At 41.6% G+C, this 23,668-nt stretch overlaps 1 protein-coding gene across 2 annotated transcripts in view; it reads left to right on the forward strand.

The window, feature by feature from the left end:
• Positions 1-17,661, forward strand: part of trpc1 (transient receptor potential cation channel, subfamily C, member 1) — a 100,908-nt gene extending 83,247 nt beyond the window's left edge. Inside the window, exons 13-14 of one of the 2 annotated variants that reach the window (XM_039760430.1) lie at positions 15,789-15,983; positions 17,128-17,661. In XM_039760430.1, the coding sequence (XP_039616364.1) occupies positions 15,789-15,983; positions 17,128-17,355 (423 nt within the window). In that variant the 3' untranslated portion in view covers positions 17,356-17,661. The remainder of the gene's footprint in view (positions 1-15,788; positions 15,984-17,127) is intronic. The other variant, XM_039760422.1, reaches the window with a different exon arrangement.
• Positions 17,662-23,668: the final 6,007 nt, after the last annotated feature.

Below are 23,668 nucleotides of genomic sequence, written 5' to 3' on the forward strand. Positions count from 1 at the left end.
GGGAGGGGGCGGGGGGGGGCCCCCCTTTCCCGGAAACTAAAAAAATTTGGGGAAAGGGGGCCCCGCCCCCCCCTTTTTAAAGGGCCCCGGGAAAAAAAACCCCCAAAAGGGGAAACCGGACCGGGGGTCCTGGGAAAAAACCGGCCGGGGGCTGGCAGTTCCCCCCCCCCTGTACCTTAAGCTCGCAAACCCCTTTTGGCCCCCAAAACCCCTTTTTGGGGGGTTTTTGGGGATTTTTTTTTTTAATTTGCGAATTTCTTCCCACGTTTGAAAGGGGTGTTTTGGCCCCCCGCCCGGGGGGCCCCGGGAAAAAAACCGTTCCCGGGGACAATTCGGGGGGGGAACCCCCTCTGGCCGGGTGGATAGCCCAAATGACTAGAATATTTGTCCGGGGGGGCCCAGGGTCCCAACCCCCATTTTTTCAAAGGGACATAAGGGGTAGGGACGGGGCCCCCCTCCCGTGGGAATTGGGGGCCACCCGGGCAAATTACAAAACCCCTCCCCTTTCCCCCCGAAAGGGGGTTTTAAATTTCTCCAGGGCTTTTTTCCCGGGGGGTGGGGGGGCTTTCCCCCCCCGGGGAAAATGGGGAATTAGCAAAAAACCTTTAGGCCCCCCAAAAACCACCTCAAAAGTCTTTTGGGGCAAAAAAAGGGGGGGTTAACCGTTGGGGGGGGCGGCGGGGGAAACCGCTTGGGGCCCCGGGAATTTTCCCCTTTTCCCCCTTTGGGGGCCGGGGGGAATTTGGGGAGGCCCCGGATCTTTGCCGGGCCGGGGAAATTCCCCGGTTTTCCCTTTCCCCCCCGGGGTTGGCAACCCCGGGGGGGTTTTAAACCGGGCCCCCCCCCTTTGGGGGGGGGAAAAGGGGGCCTTTTCCCCCCATCCTAGTCCCAAAAAAAACCCCCCCCGGGGTAATGGGACCGTGATTCCCCGTTTGAAAAAATTGGGAAGGGGGGCCCCAAATTCGCTTTGGGTTTGGGTTTTGGTGCTAACTGACAACGGGGCCAGCCCCCCGGGGGCCCCCCCCGGGGGTTTTAAACCCCTTGGGGGGGCCCAAAGGGCCCCGGGGAAGGGGCAAACAGCCCCGGGGCCCTTTTTACACCTTGGGGGGCGCCCGGGTTTGGGGGAAAACCCCCCCCTTCCGGGACAGTCCCTGGCCCCGGGGGAAAGGGGGAGGTTGGTATGGTGGCCGGGGCCCTTGGGAAAAGCCGGCCCCGCCGGCGCGCTTCCAGGCGGGGGGGGGGGGCCCGGGGCCTCGGGTTCCCGGGGGGCGCCCCCTCGGGGCCGCCACCCGGGGCCCGGGCCCCAGGGCCCGGGGTTTTGGGGCCCCGCTGGGGCCCCCCCCCTTAACCCCTTTGGCCCCTGCTTTCCCCTTCCGCCCCGGGGGTTTTTTGGGGAGGCCCCTCTTCCCCGAAACTTTAAACCCCGGGCCAGGGTCCCCCAAAAAAAGGGGCCGGTTTATTTTGGCCCCCAAAAAGGGGGAAAACCCTATTTTAAAAATAAAAGGTCCTCCCAAGGAAAGGGCCGGGTTTAGAAGGGAAAGGGTGGCGGGGAGGGGCGGGGCGCCCTCCCAAAAAGCCCCAAGGAACCCCTTTTTTTTGGGGGGAAAAAATTTTCCGGTTTTGGGCCGCCGCCCGGGGGCCCCTTTTCCAAAAACCCCGGGTTTTTTTTAATTCTTTTAAAACCGTTTGGTCCTTTCCCCCCGGGGATTTAATTTTCCCCCCCAGTTTCACCGGGGAAAAGGGGGGGGTTTTTGGGGTTTTGCCCGTATTTTATGAAATTTTCGAAAAAAGGGCAAAAAATAAATAAACAAATAAAAAGCCACCCCGGCCCCCCCATTTTAAAGGGGGGAGTAAGGGGGGGCCAAGGGGGGAAAAAGGGGGGGCCAGGGGGGGGGAAAGGGGGACGGGGCGTTAAAATAAATTTAAAAATCCCTAAAAAAAAGGTTTACCCCCCTTTGGGGGCCCCCGGTTTTTGATTCCAAACCCCCCCCCCGACAAAAAATTTAAAAGGTTTTGGGGCCGATTTGGGGCGAGGAGGAAAACCATTGCCTCCTCCTCCAGGGAGTCATAAACCCCCGCCGCCCCTTCAGATATGGCGAGGATGGCGCCCCTCCAGCTCCCGGGTGGTGGCGGCTTGCGCCAGCTGCAGCGCCTGGAGCTGGTCATTCATGGCTTGTAGCACAGTGTTGAGGTCCTGTCCCTCCGCCATCTCGGGATCTTCATCCTGCCGACACGCCAGTTGTAAAGGACCGAGGAGACAGCAATAAGGGTTGGGGTTTCCGCCCCGTGATATTGTACAGAATTTTCGTAAAAAAAAAAGGTCAAAAGCATAAACTAAACAGTTCATAACGCGACACCGCTCCTGGCGCGCGCCATTTTATAGGGGTGGAGCCGAAGTGGAGGACAGCTGGGAAGGACCGCAAGGGAGGATGGGAAGGATGACGCCAGGGCAAGATGGCGGAGGAAGGGCGGAAGTACGCGACTGCGGTCAAACCAGGCCTATGGTGCTGGAAGGTCTCTTTTTCTATAAGGAAGCAGAGGGAGAAAGTTAGTACCCCGCCATTCCCTGGCGGCGAATGTTTTCCCAGGTGTTCTCGAATCAGTCCGCGGCCTCCTAATCGCTCGTGCGTGACAATATATATATATATATACAGTCTGTGTATATATATATATATTTATATATATACAGTGATCCCTCGCTATATCACGCTTCGACTTTCGCGGCTTCACTCCATCGCGGATTTAAAATGTAAGCATATCTAAATATATATCACAGATTTTTTGCTGGTTCGCGAATTTCTGTGGACAATGGGTCTTTTAATTTATGGTACATGCTTTCTTAGTTTGTTTGCCCAGTTGATTTCATACAAGCGGATGGCTGAGAAGCTACCCAATCAGAGCACGTATTACGTATTAAATAAAACTCCTCAATGATATACGATATGCTTCCCACTGCGGTGCTTCGCGACACTTAAAAGCTCTAACAGCCCGTATTGATTTTTCATTGTTTGCTTTTCTCTGTCTCTCTAACTCTCTCTGACATTCTCTGCTCCTGACAGAGGGGGTGTGAGCAGAGGAGCTGTTTGCACAGTGGCTGTTTGCTTAGAAGATACAGATGCTCCTCTAAAAAATGCTGAAAGGCTACCTTTACATTGATCCCTTCATTGCTGCCGCTTTATCGCGGTGCTTGCATACTTAAAAGCAAATCAGCCCTATTGATTTTTGATTGTTTACTTTACTCTCTCTCTGACATTCTCCGCACCTAACACGCACCTTGAAGAGAAAGATATGTTTGCATTCTTTTAATTGTGAGACAGAACTGTCATCTCTGCCTTGTCATGGAGCACAGTTTAAACTTTTGACTAAAGGGTGTTATTTCATGTCTAGAGGGCTCTAATAATGTTAAAAACATATTTAGAAAGTCGTAAACAAGTTTTCAATGCTCTAACTGCGAAAATATTACATTTATAAATAAAGAATCCTACTTCGTGGAAATTCATTTATCTGTCTGGAGCGGATTAACCGCGATAAACGAGGGTTTGCTGTATAACTGTGCAGAGAATATTTATAAACAGTGTGGGAGAGTTTCTAAGGGCTTAAAATATATATAAAAATAACCATACAAACATATTCAGGAATGCAACCCCCGCAATCGAGGAGGGATTACTGTATTATAAAAAAAAAATCCTGGGAAAGAAAGATGGGAGACGAGACGTGATCTTCAAGTTAAGATCACGGAAGATATTTAAAAGACCCGCGAGATGAAAGAGAATGGCCATGGAGCGTCTCGTGAAGACCTTAAACATGAGACTTTGTGCCAAGAGATTGACCCAGGACCGTCTCTCGATTACGTGGAACATGAGATTCTTGCAAGACGTGTCCTACTTACAACCAATATCAAATAAGACCGCAGGCAACAAAACATTCAGTCATGTGAAGGATTTGAGCACACAAAGATCCAGGGTCTCAGTGCATATAAATGAAACGTCGACGACTAAGCGAAGAAGAAAGCAGCGCGGAGAAAAGACACTCAAAAGTGTTGGAGAGAAAAAAGGGCAAAAAAAAAAAGAATAATCTAGGTGCAAATTCTGAAAATAAGGAAAGTAATTATCAGCCCAGAACAAGTGGAATTGAAAAAAAGCAGGTCCAGTCATGCTCAGAATTAAAAGACAGAGTAAAAGACAAAGTAGAACTTCATAAAGACGTTCACAAACGTTGGCGCTATACACATGCAGAGCAGGTGGAAAGGCTCAAAAAAAAAAAACGCTGCGATACACATGTGGAGAAAGTTAAAGAATATGAAAGTAGGAAAATTAGAAAGTATAAAAAAAAAGAAAGTAAAGATCGCAGTAGCGCAGACAAACGGAAATTATTACTCGAAAAAGGGAAAATAATCACCATGGACCAGGTGTCATTGAAAAAAAAGCGGGACAAAGCGAGGTCAGTAATAAAAGACAGAGTAGAAAACAAAGTAAAACGTCATAAAGAGATTAAAAAACAAAGGGGCCAAACACATGCAGAGCAGGTTGGAGATACAGTGAACCCTCGTTTATCACGGTTAATCCGTTCCAGACTCTACCGTGATAAATGAATTTTCGCGAAGTAGGATTCTTTATTTATAAATCGAATATTTTCGCAGTTAGAGTATAGAAAACCTGTTTACGACCTTCTAAATACGTTTTTTAACATTATTAGAGCCCTCTAGACATGAAATAACACCCTTTAGTCACCATTACACTCGTATTACCCAATATATTAGACAAAATAAGAGAAAATAAGACATATTAGACGTTACAAATATCATATTACTAGGCGCACTTGCCTTTTAAAGCGACCGACTTTTATCCTCAATTTTTGTGCGCTCCATGTGTACATCAGGCATGTAAGTGTAGGGAATGAGAACATCAAAGTGCCCATTCATAACATCTCCCAAAAACCTAAGTTTTTTTTTATCCCCTCAAGTGCCTGTCCAAGGTCGGTACAATGTCAGCCCAAATCTGTACCGCTAAAGACGGAGTTTCATGCACTAAATAAGCTATAGATGAGAATAAGCAAGCACCATCTCCCCTGATATTTACTACGCGGTGAGGCATTTGTACTCCATCAACATTAATTATTTCCAGAGACATAATTTTGTCTATTTTTCTAGCGCATCGCGCACAAAAGCAAGGGAACGGTGACAGCACCAGAACTCTGCTCACATCGCGTTGCTTCGTACCTCAAGTTTTTATGCGCTCCATATGTACATCAGGCATGTAAGTGTAGGGATTGAAAACATCAAAGTGCCCATTCATAACATCTCCCGATAACCTAAGTTTTTTTTTTATCCCCTCAAGTGCCTGTCCAAAGTCGTACAATGTCAGCCTAAATCTGTACCGCTAAAGACGGAGTTTCATGCACTAAATAAGCTATAGATGAGAATAAGCAAGCACCATCTCCCCTGATATTTACTATGCGGTGAGGTATTTGTACTCCATCAACATTAATTATTTCCAGAGACATAATTTTGTCTATTTTTCCAGCGCATCGCGCACCAAACCAAGGGAATGGTGACAGCACCAGAACTCTGCTCAAATCGCGTCACTTCGTACCTCAAGCCGCAAGTGGTAAGTCTGTAATAAGCTGAATACCGCTACGCTTTGCACTCACGGGACGGAAGGACAATCCCGAACGCTTTTATATAGTAGATTATTGTACTGTACATTTAATTGCACACAACCACTAACCTATGAATGCACGACCTCAGTAGGAGAGTCTTCAGAGGTGGTGTAGTATCTTCAGCAGGTGCGTTGTTGTCTTCAGTGAAGAAGTACTAGGAGTAGGCAGTGGGTGTCTGAGTGCGCGGCTGAAGAAGATCTTGATAGGCAGTTGCTGGCACTGTCTTTTCATATGCGCGAGGAGGCTTTTGTAGGGTATTGCCATCTTTAATCATATCCAAGAGTTTCACTTTCTCCTGGATAGTAAGCATCTTCCTCCGGCGCTTAGTTTTATTGTCAGAAGGCTTAGAAAAAGCAGCACGTTTAGGAGCCATCGTAGGGCTTAGATAAAAGTTCTCAGAAAGAGCATGCATAGTGACGTAAGCGTGTATTACAAAAAAATCACGATAGAGTGAAGCCGCGGAAGTCGAAGCGTGATATGGCGAGGGATCACTGTAATGAAAACTGGAATTCAAAAGACCAAAAAAAACGTAGGTGCGAAACACATGCAGAGCAAGATACAGAATATGAAAGCATAAAAAAATGACAGTGTCAAAACAAAGAAAGTAAACATCGCATTAGCGCAAAAAAAGAGAAATAACGTAAAGGCGAATACAGATCGAATATATGGACATAGGTGATATGTCAGAAGTATGTAAATATTGTAAGGCTTTGAGGTTTAAGTCAGAGAATTTCAAAAACATGGTTTGCCTCACATGCATTTATTGGTTACTTTGCAAAAAAAATTATTAATAGCTGATGATGTAGATCGTTTTGTCTGTGCTAAAATTCCAAACAGAGAAACCTATCCTGAATAATGGTACAAAGTCGTTAAACACATGTCTCACTGACCTCATTTAAATGATTCAGCATATTGAGACTCCATAAATTCCAAATATTGTTTTTACAGAAGTTCTGAAATAAAAAAAAAGAAATAAAAAGAAACTAATGAAATAGCAACAATTCAAAGAAAAAAAATCTTAAAAGTGTGTATCCAGAAAACCAAACCACGGGGGTTGGTGAGTGAAGCGTGCAGAGCGCAAAGCCCCCTAAGTATATATATATACTGTATGTATTTATCTAAAAGCCAAATACCACTGAGTCACTCATCACGAAATCTCCCGAACCATGAGGACTTGGGACTTGAAAATTGGAATGTAGGTTACCCTTGGCTCATAGGTGCCTGCTAGGAAACGGTTTTAAAAATTTTGTGGGCCAAGGGCAAAATTTCTTATAGTTGTTTGGACCTATTCACTCTATCTCTTTCTAAAATAAGTTTCATTAAAGTAAATTAAAAATACTTTCATTTTTCTGAAGAGTACAAGTTTTGTTTTGATATTTTCGAGTTTCAACAAAGCGTTTATAATTTGCCATTTATTTATCTTTTTAAAATAATTTAGTAATTCCATCCATCCATCCATTATCCAACCTGCTACATCCTAACTACAGGGTCACGGGGTCTGCTGGAGCCAATCCCAGCCAACACAGGGTGCAAGGCAAGAAACAAACCCTGGGTAGGGTGCCTGCCCACCGCAGGTTAGGTAATTCCAAGGTATATTAAAGCAATTTTTTTTTTGAGGATTTTGATTTTCATACTTTTTTTATTTTATTCCTTTTCATACTTTCTTCACAAATAATTTTATTAAGTTTATACCTCTTTAAATAAACCTATAAAACTATGACTGAGGAAGAAAGGAAAGGACAAAAGTGATAGTCCCTCACTGCGTCTTGCAGATCAGCGGTGAAGGTACGTGCCTGTTCTCCTCACTGGCCTACCTTGTCTTTATATATAAAACCGTACAGTGACTGAGTGACTAATAGATCAATGCACAGCCAAAACCGCTTGAGCTAGAAACGTGAAATTTGGACAGTAGATGCCTTTTGTGACATAGGCACCCACTAAGAAGGGATTTTTTGACATTCAATCCCTGAGGGGGTGAAAAGGGGGTTTAAATGTTTTTTTAAAGTGACATCTGTATATCAGAAACTACACAAAAAGTGGTATACAGACACTTCAATAAAAAAAACTAAACACGCATTTTTGGATTTTTTCAAATTCAACACCTGCAGGTGTGATGCAGGGTGTGCAAGTTTGTATGGAAAAAAATGAAAGTAGGACTTTGGTCTTCAAACCTGATAAATATGCTCCACAGAAGAAATAAATAAACATGTACTTTGGTGTTTTTCAAAATTTAACCACTGAGGGCGTGAAAAGGTGGGTTAAACATTTTTAAACTAACACCTCTATATTAGAAACTACTTGACTGACATACAAAGAATTAGTATACAGACTCTCCAATACATAAAAATAAAGATGTATTTTAATACTTGAATAAATACGTGCTTCTAGATTAAAGTACATTTTAATTTTCATCTTTTTAACATGCACACCAATTGTGTAATTATTGTGTAATTATTAGCTACTAAGAATTGTAACAAAATAAAAGCTGTAGCGTTTGTACTGCGTGCGCAGCAATGCTGCTAAGTATATAAGCAGCAGCACAGCACTGGCCACTTCATTATAAATGTGACATTGGCTGTCTAGGCAACACATCTGCACTTTCGATATTGCTTTCGGTTCTATCTTATAATTTGTAAAACTGTACTTTTCAGTGCAATTTTTTCCTTTTTAAACACTTATCAAGTAGATATTCCTATTCATTTATTTAATTCAATATCCTCATAAATATATTTTTATCATTTCAGCCTCCTTTGTCCTAGCAAAGGTTAAGGAGAAGTCGCAAAATTGCTTTAGCTGTCGCATTCTCTGGGATCGCTGCTACACTTCTAGAAAGGGTAAAAACTGCACATGCTGCTTTTAAGCTTCCTTGCGACCTGATACATGTTGAGACTACTTTATGTAATATATCCAAGCAACGTAACATAGCAGAGGTGCTGCGACATACTAAGGTTATTACTTTGGATGAAAGCATTATGGCACATAAAGGGGGTACTGAAGCTCTGAATCGAAACCTTCAAGATATCAGCGATAATAAAGGTGATGGGTGGAGTTACAGTGTTGTTGGCAGGCAATTTTCATCAAACTTTACCAGTAGTGTCCAGAGGAACACAAGCAGATTAAGTCAAAGCATGTTTTAACAGCTGTTATCTGTGGCCATTGGTGACCAAACTCAGACTTAACAAAAATATGAGAGTCCATCTAAGGGGTGATGTTTTTGCTGGTAAGTTTTCAGACCTGTTGCTTAAAATAGGCCATGGCAATTTTCCAGAATCAGATGGTAAACTTGCCATCCCTTCAGAACTGTGTTATATCGTGACCACTGTGGAAGACTTACTTTCCAAAATATGTCCTGATATTGCATACATCCATAATAAGCCTATGGAATGGATATGCTTTTCTGACCCCTAAAAATGATCAACCAAGAGTGATCAATGATGTCTTATTAAATTCTTTCGAAGGGGCTTTAATGGAATACAAATCAGTAGGTTTGGTGCTAAATGCGAATGATGCTAAAAAATATCCTGTTGAATTTCTTAATATGCTTAAACCACCGGGCCTCCTTCCTCTTTTTCTGTTTTCTGGCAGTTCTATCCTTAGCATCCTTCCCCCAATGTACTCAGCATCTCTCCTCTGCACATGTCCAAACCAATGCAATCTCGCCTCTCTGACTTTGTCTCTCAACCATCCAACTTGAGCTGAGCCTCTAATGTACTCATTCCTAATCCTGTCCATCCTCATCACACCCAGTGCAAACTTTGCATCTTTAACTCTGCTACCTCCAGCTCTGTCTCCTGCTTTCTGGTCAGTGCCACCGTCTCCAACCCATATAACATAGCTGGTCTCACTACCGTCCTATAGGCCTTCCCTTTCACTCTTGCTGATATCCGTCTGCCACAAATCACTCTTGACACTCTTCTCCACCCATTCCACCCTGCCTGCACTCTCTTTTTCACCTGTCTTCCACAATCCCCATTACTCTGTACTGTTGATCCCAAGTATTTAAACTCACCCACCTTCGCCAACTCTACTCCTTGCACCCTCACCATTCCACTGACCTCCCTCTCATTTACACACATATATTCTGTCTTATTCCTACTGACCTTCATTCCTCTCCTCTCTAGAGCATATCTCCACCTTTCCAGGGTCTCCTCAACCTGCTCCCTACTATCGCTACAGATCACAACGTCATCAGGAAACATCATAGTCCACGGGGACTCCTGTCTAATCTCGTCTGTCAACCTGTCCATCACCATTGCAAATAAGAAAGGGCTCAGAGCCGATCCCTGATGTAATCCCACCTCCACCTTGAATGCATCCGTCACTCCTACCGCAGACCTTGCCACAGTCACACTTCCCTCGTACATATCCTGTACAACTCATACATACTTCTCTGCCACTCCCAACTTCCTCATACAATACCACAACTTCTCTCGAGGCACCCTGTGATATGCTTTCTCCAGGTCCAAAAAGACGCAATGCAACTCCTTCTGGCCTTCTCTATACTTCTCCACCAATACCCTCAGAGCAAACATCGCATCTGTGATGCTCTTTCTTGGCATGAAACCATACTGCTGCTCACTAATCTTCACCTCACTTCTTAACCTAGCTTCCACTACTCTTTCCCATAACTTCATGCTGTGGCTTATCAATTTTATCCCCCTGCACATCCCCCTTATTCTTAAATATCGGCACCATTACACTTCTTCTCCACTCCTCAGGCATCCTCTCACTTTCCAAGATTCCATTAAACATTCTGGTTAAAAACTCCACTGCCACCTCTCCTAAACACCTCCATGCTTCCACAGGTATGTCAGAAGGACCAACGGCTTTTCCATTCTTCTTCCTCTTCATAGCTGTCCTTACTTCCTCCTTGCTAATCCGTTGTACAGCACATCATCCAACCTCTTTTGTCTTTGAATATAAAAGACTAAAATTAAAAAATGAAACTGAATATGGTATGTTTAAATCTCCATTGTGTTATGGCAAGGAGTTGCACATCCTGATTCACTATCTCCACATTATCCAACCTCTTCTCTCTCTCATTCTCTTCATTCATAACCCTCTCAAATTACTCTTTCTATCTGCTCAACACATTCTCCTCGCTTGTGAGTACATTTTCATCTTTATCGTTTATTACCCTAACCTGCTGCACATTTTTCCCAGCTCGGTCCCTCTGTCTAGCTAATCGGTACAGGTCCTTTACTCCCTACTTAGTGTCCAACCTCTCATACACCTCATCATACACCTTTATCTTAGCCTTTGCCACCTCTCTCTTCACCTTGCACCTTATCTCCTTGTACTCTTGTCTACTTTCTGCATCTCTCTGACTATCCCACTTCTTCTTTGCCATCCTCTTCCTCTGTATACTCTCCTGCACTTCCCCATTCCACCACCAGGTTTCTTTTTCCTCTTTCCTCTGTCCAGATGTCATGGCAAGCACCCTTCTTGCTGTCACCCTTACAACATCTACTGTAGTTTCCCAACCATCTGGTAATTCTTCACTACCACCCAGTGCCTGTCTCACCTTCTCCCTAAACTCAACCTTGCAGTCTTCCTTTTTCAAATTCCACCATTTGATCCTTGGCTGTGCCTTCACTCTCTTCCTCTTCTTGATCTCCAATGTCATCCTACAGACCACCATCCTTTGCTGTTCAACTACACTTTCCCCTGCCACCACTTTGCAGTCTTCAATCTCCTTCAGATTAACTCTTCTGCATAGGATGTAATCTAAATGTGTGCATCTTCCTCCACTCTTGTACATCACCCTATGTTCCTCCCTCTTCTTAAAATACGTATTCACCACGGCCATGTCCATCCTTTTAGCAAAATCCACTATCCTCTGACCTTCTTCATTCCTCTCCTTGACACCATACGTACCCATCACCTCCTCATCTCCTCTGTTCCCTTCACGAACATGTCCATTGAATCCGCTCTGATCACCACTTTCTGTCCCTTGGGTACACAGTTCATCACTTTATCCAACTCACTACAAAAATCTTCTTTCTCATCCATTGCACACCCAACTTGCGGGGCATATGCACTAACAACATTCATCATCACACCTCCAATTTCCAGCTTCATAATCATTACTCTATTTAATCTAGATTGCTTAATACCATACATTGCATCAATCTTGTCTTTGCACAATGTCTTGTTTGTGTTTTAATTTTAATTTTAATTCTATTTTTAATTTAATTTAATTTTTTTTTATTTGCACTTCATGTTGTTAAAATGTGGACCCTGAGCTTCACAATTTTGTTTGTCTGTATACTTGTATATGGTTGAGATGACAATAAACTTCGCTTTGACTTTGACTAATACCCTCTGATTTCCCCTTTGAATTCAAGAGTTCCCCTTTGAATTCAAGTTTAAGTTCCCCCTTAAAGTCTGTTTTGCCATGACCATCAATAAGTCTCAGGGACAGACATTATGTTTCACCGGAGTGGACTTAAGGGAAGACTGTTTCTTACATGGTCAATTTTATGTTTCATGCTTGAGAGTCAGCTCACCCAGCAGTCTGGTCATTTTGGCACAAAAAAAAAAAGACTAGAAACATTGTTTTTAAAGAAGTGTTCCAGCCATAATATGTAACCGGTTAAACTGTTTTTGATGATCTACTGACCTTTATTGAATTTCATGTGGATGAACTAAAATATAATATATAAATACAAACTATCCATCCACCCATTATCCAACCCGCTATATCCTAACTACAGGGTCACTGGAGTCTGCTGGAGCCAATCCCAGCCAACACAGGCGCAAGGCAGGAAACAAACCCTGGGCAGGACACCAGCCCACCACAGCGTGTGCACACACACACACCAAGCACACACTAGGGACAATTTAAGATCGCCAATGCACCTAACCTGCATGTCTTTGGACTGTGGGAGGAAACCAGATTACCTGGAGGAACCCCACACATGGAGAACATGCAAACTTCACGCAGGGAGGACCCAGGAAGCAAACCCGGGTCTCCTAACTGCGAGGTAGCAGCGCTACCCACTGCGCCAGCGTGCCGCCCAAATACAAACTATATAAAATAAAATATATATATATCAAATAATATAATAATAAAGTCACAATATTATATTCTAATCAAATCAAAATTAATACAGTATTTTGTTTCATATTACAACTATGAATAGCCCGGGCAACGGTAGGTAATCCATTTAGTATATATACACGTAATAACACTTAATCATCACAGTCAAACATAGTCACTTAAACTTCAGGGATATCATTCTGTCCAATTAGGAAGCATAAGCAATTGTGAATCAACTTTATCTGCTTTGGAGCAAATGAAAGTGACAACAGGCACACTGGAGAGGCAACAGGAAGACAACTCTCAAAAAGGGAATGGTTTTGCAGGTGATGGCCACAATCGATTGCTCTCTCCTTATCCTTCCTGACTGATTCTTTAGTTTTGCATTTTGCTAGTGTTCTTGTCACTGCTGGTAGCATGAGACAGTATTTGTAGCCAATTCAGGTTGCACAGGTAGTCCAGTCCCTCCAGAATGGCACGTTCATACTTGTTATCACAAGAAAGTTTGCTCTGTCTCCCAACACAGTCTCAGGAGCGTGGAGGAGTTACGAGGAGACAGGCCATTACACGAGGAGAGCTTGACAGGGTGGTAGTAGGGCATCAACCCAGCAGCAGGACTGGTATCTGCTATTGTGAAGCATACAAAATGATCTCTAGCTGGCTACTGGTGTGCATGTTTTTGACCATACTGCCAAAAACAGACTCCATGAGGGTGGCATGAGGGCCTGGTGTCATCTAGTGGGACCTGTGTTCACAGTCCTTCACCGTGCAGCTCAATTGGCATTTGCCAGAATGTATACAATTGGCAACTCTGCCATTGGCACCTCATTCTCTTCATAGATGAGAGCAAGTTCTCACTGAGCACATGTGACAGACATGAAAGTGTCTGGTGAACTTTATGCAGCCTGCAACATCATCCAGCATGACCGGTTTGGTGGTCGGTCATTGATGGCCTGGGGAGCCATATCTTGGAGTTACACAGATTTCCACATTGTAAGCAATGGTACCCTAACCAGTCTTAGGTACTTTAATGAAATCCCCAGAGATATTGTTAAACCTTGAGCTGGTGCAGTGGGCCCTGGGTTCCTCCTAATGCATGACAATGCCCATCCTCATGTGGCCAGAGTGTGTAGGCCGTCTCTAGATGATGAAGGCATTGATGCAACTGACTGGCCTTCATGTTCCCCAGACCTGAATCCAATTGAGAACCTCTGGAACGTTATGAATTGGTGCATCTGACGCCGGCAAGTAGTGCCATGGACCGTTCAGGAACTCACTGATGATCCAGGTCTGGGAGGAGAATCGCTAATACACCACCTGCTGTCTCATCAGGAGCATGCCCAGACATTTTTGAGACTGCATAGAGGCATATGGGAGCTATATAACACTACTGAGTCAAATTATGAGTTGCCATGGTGAAGTTAGATTAGCCTGGGATTTCAATTTTTAACTCTGATTTTCGATATGATGTTAAATCTAGCCCTCTGGGTTGGTGGTTTTGGTTTCCATTTACCATTCTTAGGTAATTTTGATCTCAACGAATTAAACAGTATTACTCAGTAAAGATTTTCCACTTGAATATTTTGTTTATCAAGATCTAATTTTTGTGATTTAAGTGTTCCCTTAATTTTTTTAAGCAGTGTATAGGTGGAATCTTGTTGTAACAAAATTCATGGGACCATAAAAATATTTAGTTGTAATGGAAATTTTGTTATTATGAATATGGGGAAAATATGTATACTGTTGTGACTGGGGTCACTGGCGATTGGTCATCTCTAACAGCAGTGGCACAAGGACACCTTCATAGCTGCTCTGCTGTATCTGGTTAACAGTAAACCAAGGGCAAAGTAATTGGTTGTCCCCTGCAGGATCAGGCTTGTCATGTAATGTGTCTTTTGCACAATGTTTAGAACATTTTATCGCAGGGCTTTCACCTGCTCTTCCTCACACGCTCCTGGTCTGCCACAGCAGTGATTCCGAGCTGCTGGTGTTCTTCTGCTCTGAAGATGGAAGCTAAAGCAGGACAATTGCCCCCGTGTCACAGCTCCTATCTCTTGTGCTTGAGTACTGAAGTAACAACTCCTATTTTGAATGAAGTCTTGAGACTGTACCTGCCTTCTCTATACAGTAATAAAGTACCTGTGTTTTCCTTGAAAACCTGGACTCACATTTCTGCCTCTTGTACAACTAACTCTGCGACCCAAGTTTTACAATACCTGTATAAAAAATAACACATTTTTTAAACTGCAAACAAATATTTTATTTGAAAATGAGACAGTAGATGTAATTTTTTTTATAGAAATACAGATGTGAATACAGTAAGAAAATGAGAAGTAATCTTTTTTCAGCATAAACTGACGCTATGTCTCACTTTTTGTGTTCATTGCAAAGAAAATGTTGAGTAGCACTATGAAACTTGTGAACAGTATAGTATCTGCACATGACATAACTTCCCACTCGGATGCTTGTGCCTACATTCTCACCAAGACCGGAAAGTTTGCAACAGTCTGTCATTTTCTTTTGGTCTTGAATGAAAGAGACAGCTTTGCAGGGTTCCTGAGGCTTGGCAAAATGTAAGTGTGGTATTAAGCATTTTTTGCATTGCGTTATTAACGTCAGTGGCCATTTTTGTTTGTTATACTGAAATTTACATTTCTTTAAAATGGAATCCATTAAATATTATGTTGTATGAACGTTTGTCCGGGCCAACAAATAGCATTGGTTATTCTGAAAAATTTTGTTACTTCTGTATTCATTATAACGTGATTTGATTTGTATACAGATGGAGTACGAAAATGTATTTCCATATATGTTAAGGCTAATTACACCTAACTGAGTATGACCACTGGATGGACGAAAATAGGCTTACATTTCATAGATTTATTTCCTCCAAAGTCTTGCAGTTGAAGATAGCATGTATCTTGTTTAATAATCATATTCTAATAATAACAAAAATTAACAATATAGACTTGGGGGGATGGGGAGTCTGGCACAGTTAGGGAAATTGTTAAACAACAATCCTATTATTTAACCTGAACATTTATATTTTATTAATCATATTTTATGTTTATCCCCACCATGAAAAAAGAATCATGAAGACAAAGAGTGGAAGTTTGCCCGTGCAAAGCTATGGCTCAGCTATTTTGATGACAAGTGCACTTTACCTGCCCCCTTTAACATCATTCCTTCACCTAAGACCATCTGCTATCTAGTCACCAGCCTTAACAAGTGGATCTGTTCCCACACCACGACAGGCAAGGTCAAGCGGCAAAACAGCCTCAAAGTATGTAAACATCTGGATGTCTGTAATTACTCTTCTGCATGACTTTGTGAAATTAAAAATGTAAATACAGGTGTTGGCTAGTGGCACATAGTTATTTTACTCTTCTTTTGAACATGATACCTTGCTAGACAAGCTGTAAGATTTTAAAGTTCTTAATTAATTACATGTTACTGTTTATATCATACTGAATGCTGCATAATTGCAGGTTGGAATGAAATGTTATTATACACTTCAGTTTATGATGTCCTTAACTTTAAAAATAAATAGAGGAGATTGATAGACAAATGTCTTTTTGAGACTAAAGGTGAATGTATAAAATTGTTTGGGACCGTAAGAGTAATTGATAGCTTTCGCAGAATCGTGATGACAGATAAGAGGACAAATATTAAATAAACCATAATAATATAAAAATATGAAAGTTATTAGGTAAATAGACAAATGGCTTAGTAGCTAGTCAGGTATAGATGCATATTAAAGCCAAACAGCTATTGACTTTAGATTTGTAAGTCTTGTACCACGGCTGAGAAGTGAACTCAAACACTCTGGGAAATAATTATGGTACCCACCGGGAATCCCTGTTCAGTTAAATAAAAAGATATATGTTAGGGCCCATACAACAAATGGAAATAATCCACTTTTCGCAGTAGAAATCTAAGGATGTCAGAGGTCTGTCCTTCCTGCTCATAGTTCAGAATGCAACAGCATCTTTGTGGAACAGCTCCTTTTTATATCAGAAAGGGCATGGGATTCTTAGAGCTTTTTGGGTGTAGCTTTGCTCCACCCTTGGGTGAGGGTCAGTATCAAAACTCATCCTACATATGGTACCTTACAGTCTCTCCCTGTGCTTCCCTGCGGCTGCAGAAGCCCTTTTGTTTTTACATTTTTTGAGTTGATAATTACTTGGGTATATATTGAGATTATTAACACATTGCAGTTTACTTTCTAAATATGATTTTTGGTTGAAAATTACAGTTAAATGCTTAATGCAAGATATAAAAATGGTTTAGGTGACTATGAATATTATAATGAACCTATATATCAAAGATACACATAGATTAACTTTATGACTGCACACCACTTTAAAAATGTGTCTAATCCAAACATGATTTTTGAATTGGTCAGTTACAATATTTGTTTTCTACAGGAGTGGAGGAGCCTGAAGCAAAAACGAGATGAAAATTACCAGAAGGTAATGTGTTGTCTTGTTCATCGATACTTGACATCGACGAGGCAGAAAATGCAAAGCACTGACCAGGCAACTGTAGAAAACCTCAACGAACTCAGGCAGGACCTCTCCAAGTTTCGAAATGAAATGAGGGACCTTCTGGGCTTTCGTACTTCAAAGTATGCAATGTTTTATCCAAGAAACTAAAGGGTCCTGCTCAGAAATGCTTGTGGTTATCAGTCATAATACAAAATCATTCTGATCTCATAAAGACTGAAATGCAGCTATATTAAATATTTATAATTAAAAGCAAAGTGTTAAAAACTTTATTTCTTATTATTTTGTGGATTTAAAATTTTGCACCTTGTTATTTTATTTTTAGATTTTTGTTCTATTACATATTACAAATAGAAATAAACGTTTTGGAAAAACTTTTGGCTTTGTAACATACTTGAAATTACCTTTTTAAATGTATTTGTCGACACATTCTAAAATGATAAAATTAATATATCAAACCAGTTTAGTACCCACGCTGGTGTTTTCTTTTTTGATTCTCAGGTTCTTGGCCTCTAGCTGATGGTTTTATTCATTCTGAGCTTTTGTCCAAACCACAAGTATACTAATTTGATATTCCATCCACTGTAAAAAAAAACCTAATGTTTTAAGGAAGGGTTTTGTTTTTCATGCATCACATCCTGATGTTTTTACAAACTTATATGTGATTTTAGGCTGTATAACTCATTGGTATGCAAACAAGCCAGTGTGATTTAGAGGTGAGGAATACTGTGAGGTTAACATAAATGTAAAAGTAAAAGCTTATCATTTGATACCAGAGGTATTTATATGTGATACACCTTTGAGCAGAATACGACTAGCAGCTCCATATGTAGACAAAAGGGTGCAACCAGACAGGAACATGAGCTAACACATATGCAATGGGGACTCCCAGCAGTTCTTTTGGAGTCCCTCTAGTCGCAAAAATTACTTATTTTTGAAGTCTTTGTGTACACCTGAAATATAATCTGGAGCTCATTAGGAGCTTTCTGTGGTGTTGGTACAGAAATGTAGGAGCACTTAGTTCTAGGTATATGGCCACAGATTCTACACAACATCTAGGACCCTGAAAGTTGTTCATGACATAAATTGTGAGTGGACCAGTAAGAAAGGTCTAGCTGCAGACCTTTGAAGCTCTACAATTCAGAAGCTCCACTGAACAGCCAGTCGAATTGCATGTTTATGTCACATCCTTATGAAAAGGCTGACTCTGACTCTGACTCTGAAAAGGCTCTGGCTGTGGCCCACAGCCCTATACAACAGTGTCACTACCCAAGAGGCAGTCCTGTGACACAACTGGTCCACTACAAGTCATCATTACTTCTGAGTAAGATAACCCTCCCACAACCCTAACCTTAATCATGATTTAAGGATGTTTTATGAGAACGAAGCATGAGGTACGCCTTAAAATGGGTGGGCTAAGAAAGGCACAAATGACTGGTCATAGCATGCAACATCACTGATGTATAATGCAAGGGCTGCTAGATGGTATCAGATGTGTGCAATTTAATTGGCCACTTAATGAAGCTAATCTCCTGATGTCTGCAGCTGTTGGGACCAGCAGACTCTTGTGGTAGTTAGGTGCTGTCTTTGTATAGGTAGACCTTGGGCACATTGTTTAGTATTACACCGTTGTGTTGTACGTTTTGTTCTTCCTGTTTTGGGTCACCTTCCATACAAAAAAACACATTGATTTGGATACTTTTTGGCTTCCATGGTTTGGGGGATGGTATAGTAAGGTGTGTAAAGAGTCCATAGTGGTGCAGATTTTTAAATAAAAAACTGTATACACTTCAGGCATGGTGGGTGTGGGTGCACTCCATTGCAAAGTTGTGTGGCCACTGGGTGTTCATCGGCAGCTCCTTATGGACTCGTGGCAGCTTCTTAAGCAGAGCACCTGTGTCCATGAGATATTAAAGGAGAAGGAATTCAGGAAGCAAAATTGTTGATGAAAAGAAAGAGAAAAGAACAGAATCAACTGGGAGCCAGTGATTAAAGAAGGTGGTGAAGCGGCAGAGGGGACCTGGAGGAGGAGTGTATTGTGAAGTGCTCTTGGGGAGGACCAGATCACTCCTGCTGTGCAGCAGAGAGCAGGAGTGATCAAGGGGCTACTGTGGAAATTGAGAAGATGAAGTCAGGCTCTGAGGAATGGTGACAGGGATGAGAGTCAAATAGAACTGCTTTTGCCAGGGTCCTGGCTCCACTAAGTATACCTGGAAGAGAAGGGAGTGGAGTGAGATAATAGTGAATGAGAGAGGGAGCATTGGACAAAAAATTTAAAGGGAATTCTGGTTAAATTTTATCCTTTATTTTAGTGGAATATTTATTGCTATTTTTTGGGGTTTTTAGCTTCCTCACTGAGCACTGGACTTTATGGACATATTTATTTCGATTATTTATTTATGAAGAAACATACTGCGCTGAATTTATTGACTGGACACTTGATAGTTTGGAATAAAAAAAACACAATGCTCCATTGTGTTTCAGCCTCCGTTGTTATTTGTACTTATTGCACTTGCCTATATTGGTACATGACTATTGATGTCTGGATGTAAAAAGGAAAGCATGGCAGCTGCGGGCAACCTTGGCATCACAGATGGCTGGAGAATCTTCATAGAATCCAAAATGTGGAACTACACAGAGCATAGTATAATATGCTTTCAGGGAAAAATATGTGACATCCCTTGTAAACATACAGATGATTCCATGATCCCAAAAATAACAACAAAACTCTGCAGGCTAACAGCACAGTGGAAAAAAGAAACGAGAGCATACAACCATAGAAAATAGGTGTGCTTAAGGAGAGTGACCTGATATTAGAATATAAGGGCATATACTGTTTGTATGTTGTGGTGGATAGCGGGGAAAGACGGGCATACTGGCTGGAATTACCCTCATCCCATTACCTAGCAGGGATAGTGGATGGACAGGGGGAGACTGCCTCCCAAGGGTACATGCTGGGTACACTGGATAGCAGCATTCTACAGCTGTATGCCCATTTATACACCTGCAGGGCATGCTGGTAACAGCAGACCAGCAGGGCAGCCCAGCTGGGTTCTGTGAATGCTGCCAGGGGGATGTCTGGGAGATGACTGTCCCTACTTGTTGAAGCTCCTGTCTGACCTGGGAGATGCTTCCTGACACCAGAAGTACTCCTGGGTCAAGCATAAAAGGAGCTGCTTCCATTTACCAGGATAGACAGTCAGAAGAACGGCAACTATAAGCTGCCAGGTGTGGCAGAAAACAGGAGAAGAAAGAAAAAATCATATTAGACTGTAAAAAAGGTACTCTGTGAATATGTTTATTCCTGCAGTAATTGTGTCTGAAGTTTAGGGCTCGGTTATGCCCCCTATTGGCCACAATATGAAAAAGGCAGGCAGTCTCTTATTTGGATGTCAAATGCAATTTAAACTTTATGTAAAAATATTAAGAGAGAATAAAGAATAAAGCATATTCACCCATGCCTTCCAAACCAATGAATTAATCACTTTGAATGTATAAAACATAACATTTAATAGAGGCATATAAAATGGAGCAACATGCTTCTTCTGCAGGAACCTCTCAGAACTTTTCTTTTGTTGGTCCTCAAATTTTTAAGTGTCCAAAGCTGAGTTTAGAGGGGGAATCCCCACCCCCCATCATGCACTAATGTTATCCATCTTTTCTTTCATGGAAATGAATGCTCGTTTGTAGCAGTGTGCATGTTTTCGAGGATCTCCGAACTGTTAATTGTTTTCTTTTTACTTGTGTTTCCTTTCATATTTACAGTTTGTCTTACTGCTAACCTTTATTTGCCAATAGATGCATAGCACCTGAAGGCTTTCTTTGCCGTTCTGATGTCATTCTCCTCCAGAGTTTTAGGGATGCTACCTCAGCATAACTGAAAGTAAGAGGAGAACAAAACACATGAGGGTAACACTGTTGGGACACACAAACACGTCTTGCTTTTATGATATTTTCTTTAGGTTGTTTTTGGCACTTCCTATAAGGGCTGCTTGCATTTTCAGTTTACCTCATTCAGGTGCTGATAACTACTTGATACTGCATAAAAGTTAACTTCTTGCTTTTGGTCTGTGATGCTACTTATTATATGGCCTACCACTAAAGAGCATTTATGAGTTGAAATGTCTCCACAGGGCTAAATGCCCCCCAACAGAGAGTCGGACAATGCCAGAGAAGAGTATGCACAGATCACTGGTGTCATTTGTGCAGACCAGTTATCCTACGTCAGTATGACCAGGACTGTGGAGTTAAGAGTTGGAGTCAAGCAATCATTGGGTTACTGGAGTCAGAGTCGGTAAACATGTACTGACTCTGACTAAATGTAAATTGCAATATAATGTGTTAAAATTTCCTGATTTACTGGTCTGATTAAACTATTTTTTCTTCTAGATTTTATATTTTTCATTTTGTAATTGTTGTTTTATGTTTAATGTTACTCAGTGTTTCAAAGCCATACTAGCGTTGCTAAAGCCTTTATCCACCGACTTTAACATGTTAGAGTGCTAAAACGTAGCCTGCTGAATCATGCTGACAGTGATGAAGTGCCTTAAAGCACACAGCAAATATATTAAATTGAGAAGTCGAAGTCAGACTTGAAGTTAGAGTACTGACTCCACAGCCCTGTGTTTGACCTTATCACTCTTTCTTACCATGCAGTTAACTGGTTATCCTCGATGCTCTGCATTGTGACATCACTGCAGAAATGCTTGACAGTGCCACTATGAGGGGGATCACTGCAATAGTTGCCAGCATGGCGGAGCAACCAGGATGATACTGTGAACACCTTCTACCTCACATTTCCACCCCACCACACAGGAAGAAAGGGTGGAAAAAGTTTATTTCCCTTCAGCGTAGTTGTGTTGCCCAATAAATGTTAAAAGTGGTATCATCATAGATCAAATTCTGGGTTACATACTTAACTACTATGGAGGAATATTTCGGACAAAATGAAATAAATAAATAAATGCGTAAATAAATAAAAGTACTGTCAAATGTGAGCATAAATAAATAAATATGTCATGAAATGAGAGCATAAACATATTTCGTGACACATTTATTTATTTATGCTCTCATTTCATGACATATTTATTTATTAAGGCTCTCATTTCATGACACTTTTATTTATTTATGCTCACATTTCACAGTACTTTTATTTATTTACGCATTTATTTATTTATTTCATTTTGTCCGAAATATTCCTCCATAAACTACTGTGCTCATACAACCATGCAATTTACAGGATATAATTCTTCTTGTGAAGCAGAAAAGTGTTTAACGCAAAAAAACACAAACGTGCAATATATTCAAGTACATGATAAAATCAATCGAAAATAAACCATAAAAATATTTGCAAAAAGTTAAATAGTAGATACGTAATAAAAAAAGTATCATCAGCATAATTAAATCAGTGGCACAAAGCTGATAAAGATAAAAATCAAAATTAAAAAAGAAAAGCTAGAAGATTTGAAAATTATCACTTGCAGCGACTCCGAGACGGGTCGAGATAGCAAAGAGCACAAAGCAAAACGAACGTTTGCCAAGAATTACAAGACTGATTGAGTAGCACTAAAAGACATTAAAGCCTAGTTTGTACTTGACGCGTCAGCGCTGGGCGCGCGGCGAAAGTGACGTCACAATCGGAGACACGCCACAGAGCATTACCCGCGGAAAATGTTCAAACTACGCGGCCGGCTGTGTATCCAAAAGGGTACATTTCATGAAGAAGCTGGTTACATAGGCATCAGACTGACGAACAAAGGGCTAAATATGACGCAATAGTTCATCCAAATGCAAGGAAGACGGGGAAAAACATGTTTAAAACATCTGCTTATCATGTAGGTCTCCCAATCGCAAGAATATTACACTGGCCCTTCCTTCACCGCTTTTGGTCAACATTTTAGACACTCCACCTTCTCCTTTTCTTCCGCTTAGGATCAGTAATAACAGGCACAACTCTTCTTCCACTAGCAGAGTTTTACATCGTCTGTTGTGACATTATTAACCAGGAGTCTGTTAAAGGGCTGATCGAAAGGGCTTTTCGGTGTGGTCTGCGCGCCGGCATCATACGGTAAGTATAAAGTAGGCATTAAGGCTTATCTCCCAGAGTTTTAACACTCAAGTAATTTATAAAAAAGTAAATAGTGTGACACTGCTTAGAAATTTTAACTTGGGGGGGGCAAAAAAAACGGTTGTGGAGATATTTTTTGAAAGTAAATTCACCTTATGTTGGATAATGAAAAGTGTTTCTTTCTTCCTTGCATTCACACCTAAAAAGGCTTAAAAACACTATACATTGGTGGCTATGCTGTGCTGCCTATCTAAGACAAGTTTAAATGTAAGTAATCATAGTAGACTACAGCTTTAACGTTTTGAAGTGCACCATCTACAGCTGCTGGTCATAAAATTAGAATACAGGTATCATGACAAAGTTGATTTATTTCAGTAATTCCATTTAAAAAGTGAA

This window comes from Polypterus senegalus, chromosome 1 (assembly GCF_016835505.1).
Source record: "Polypterus senegalus isolate Bchr_013 chromosome 1, ASM1683550v1, whole genome shotgun sequence".
In the NCBI taxonomy this organism is placed as follows: domain Eukaryota; kingdom Metazoa; phylum Chordata; class Cladistia; order Polypteriformes; family Polypteridae; genus Polypterus; species Polypterus senegalus.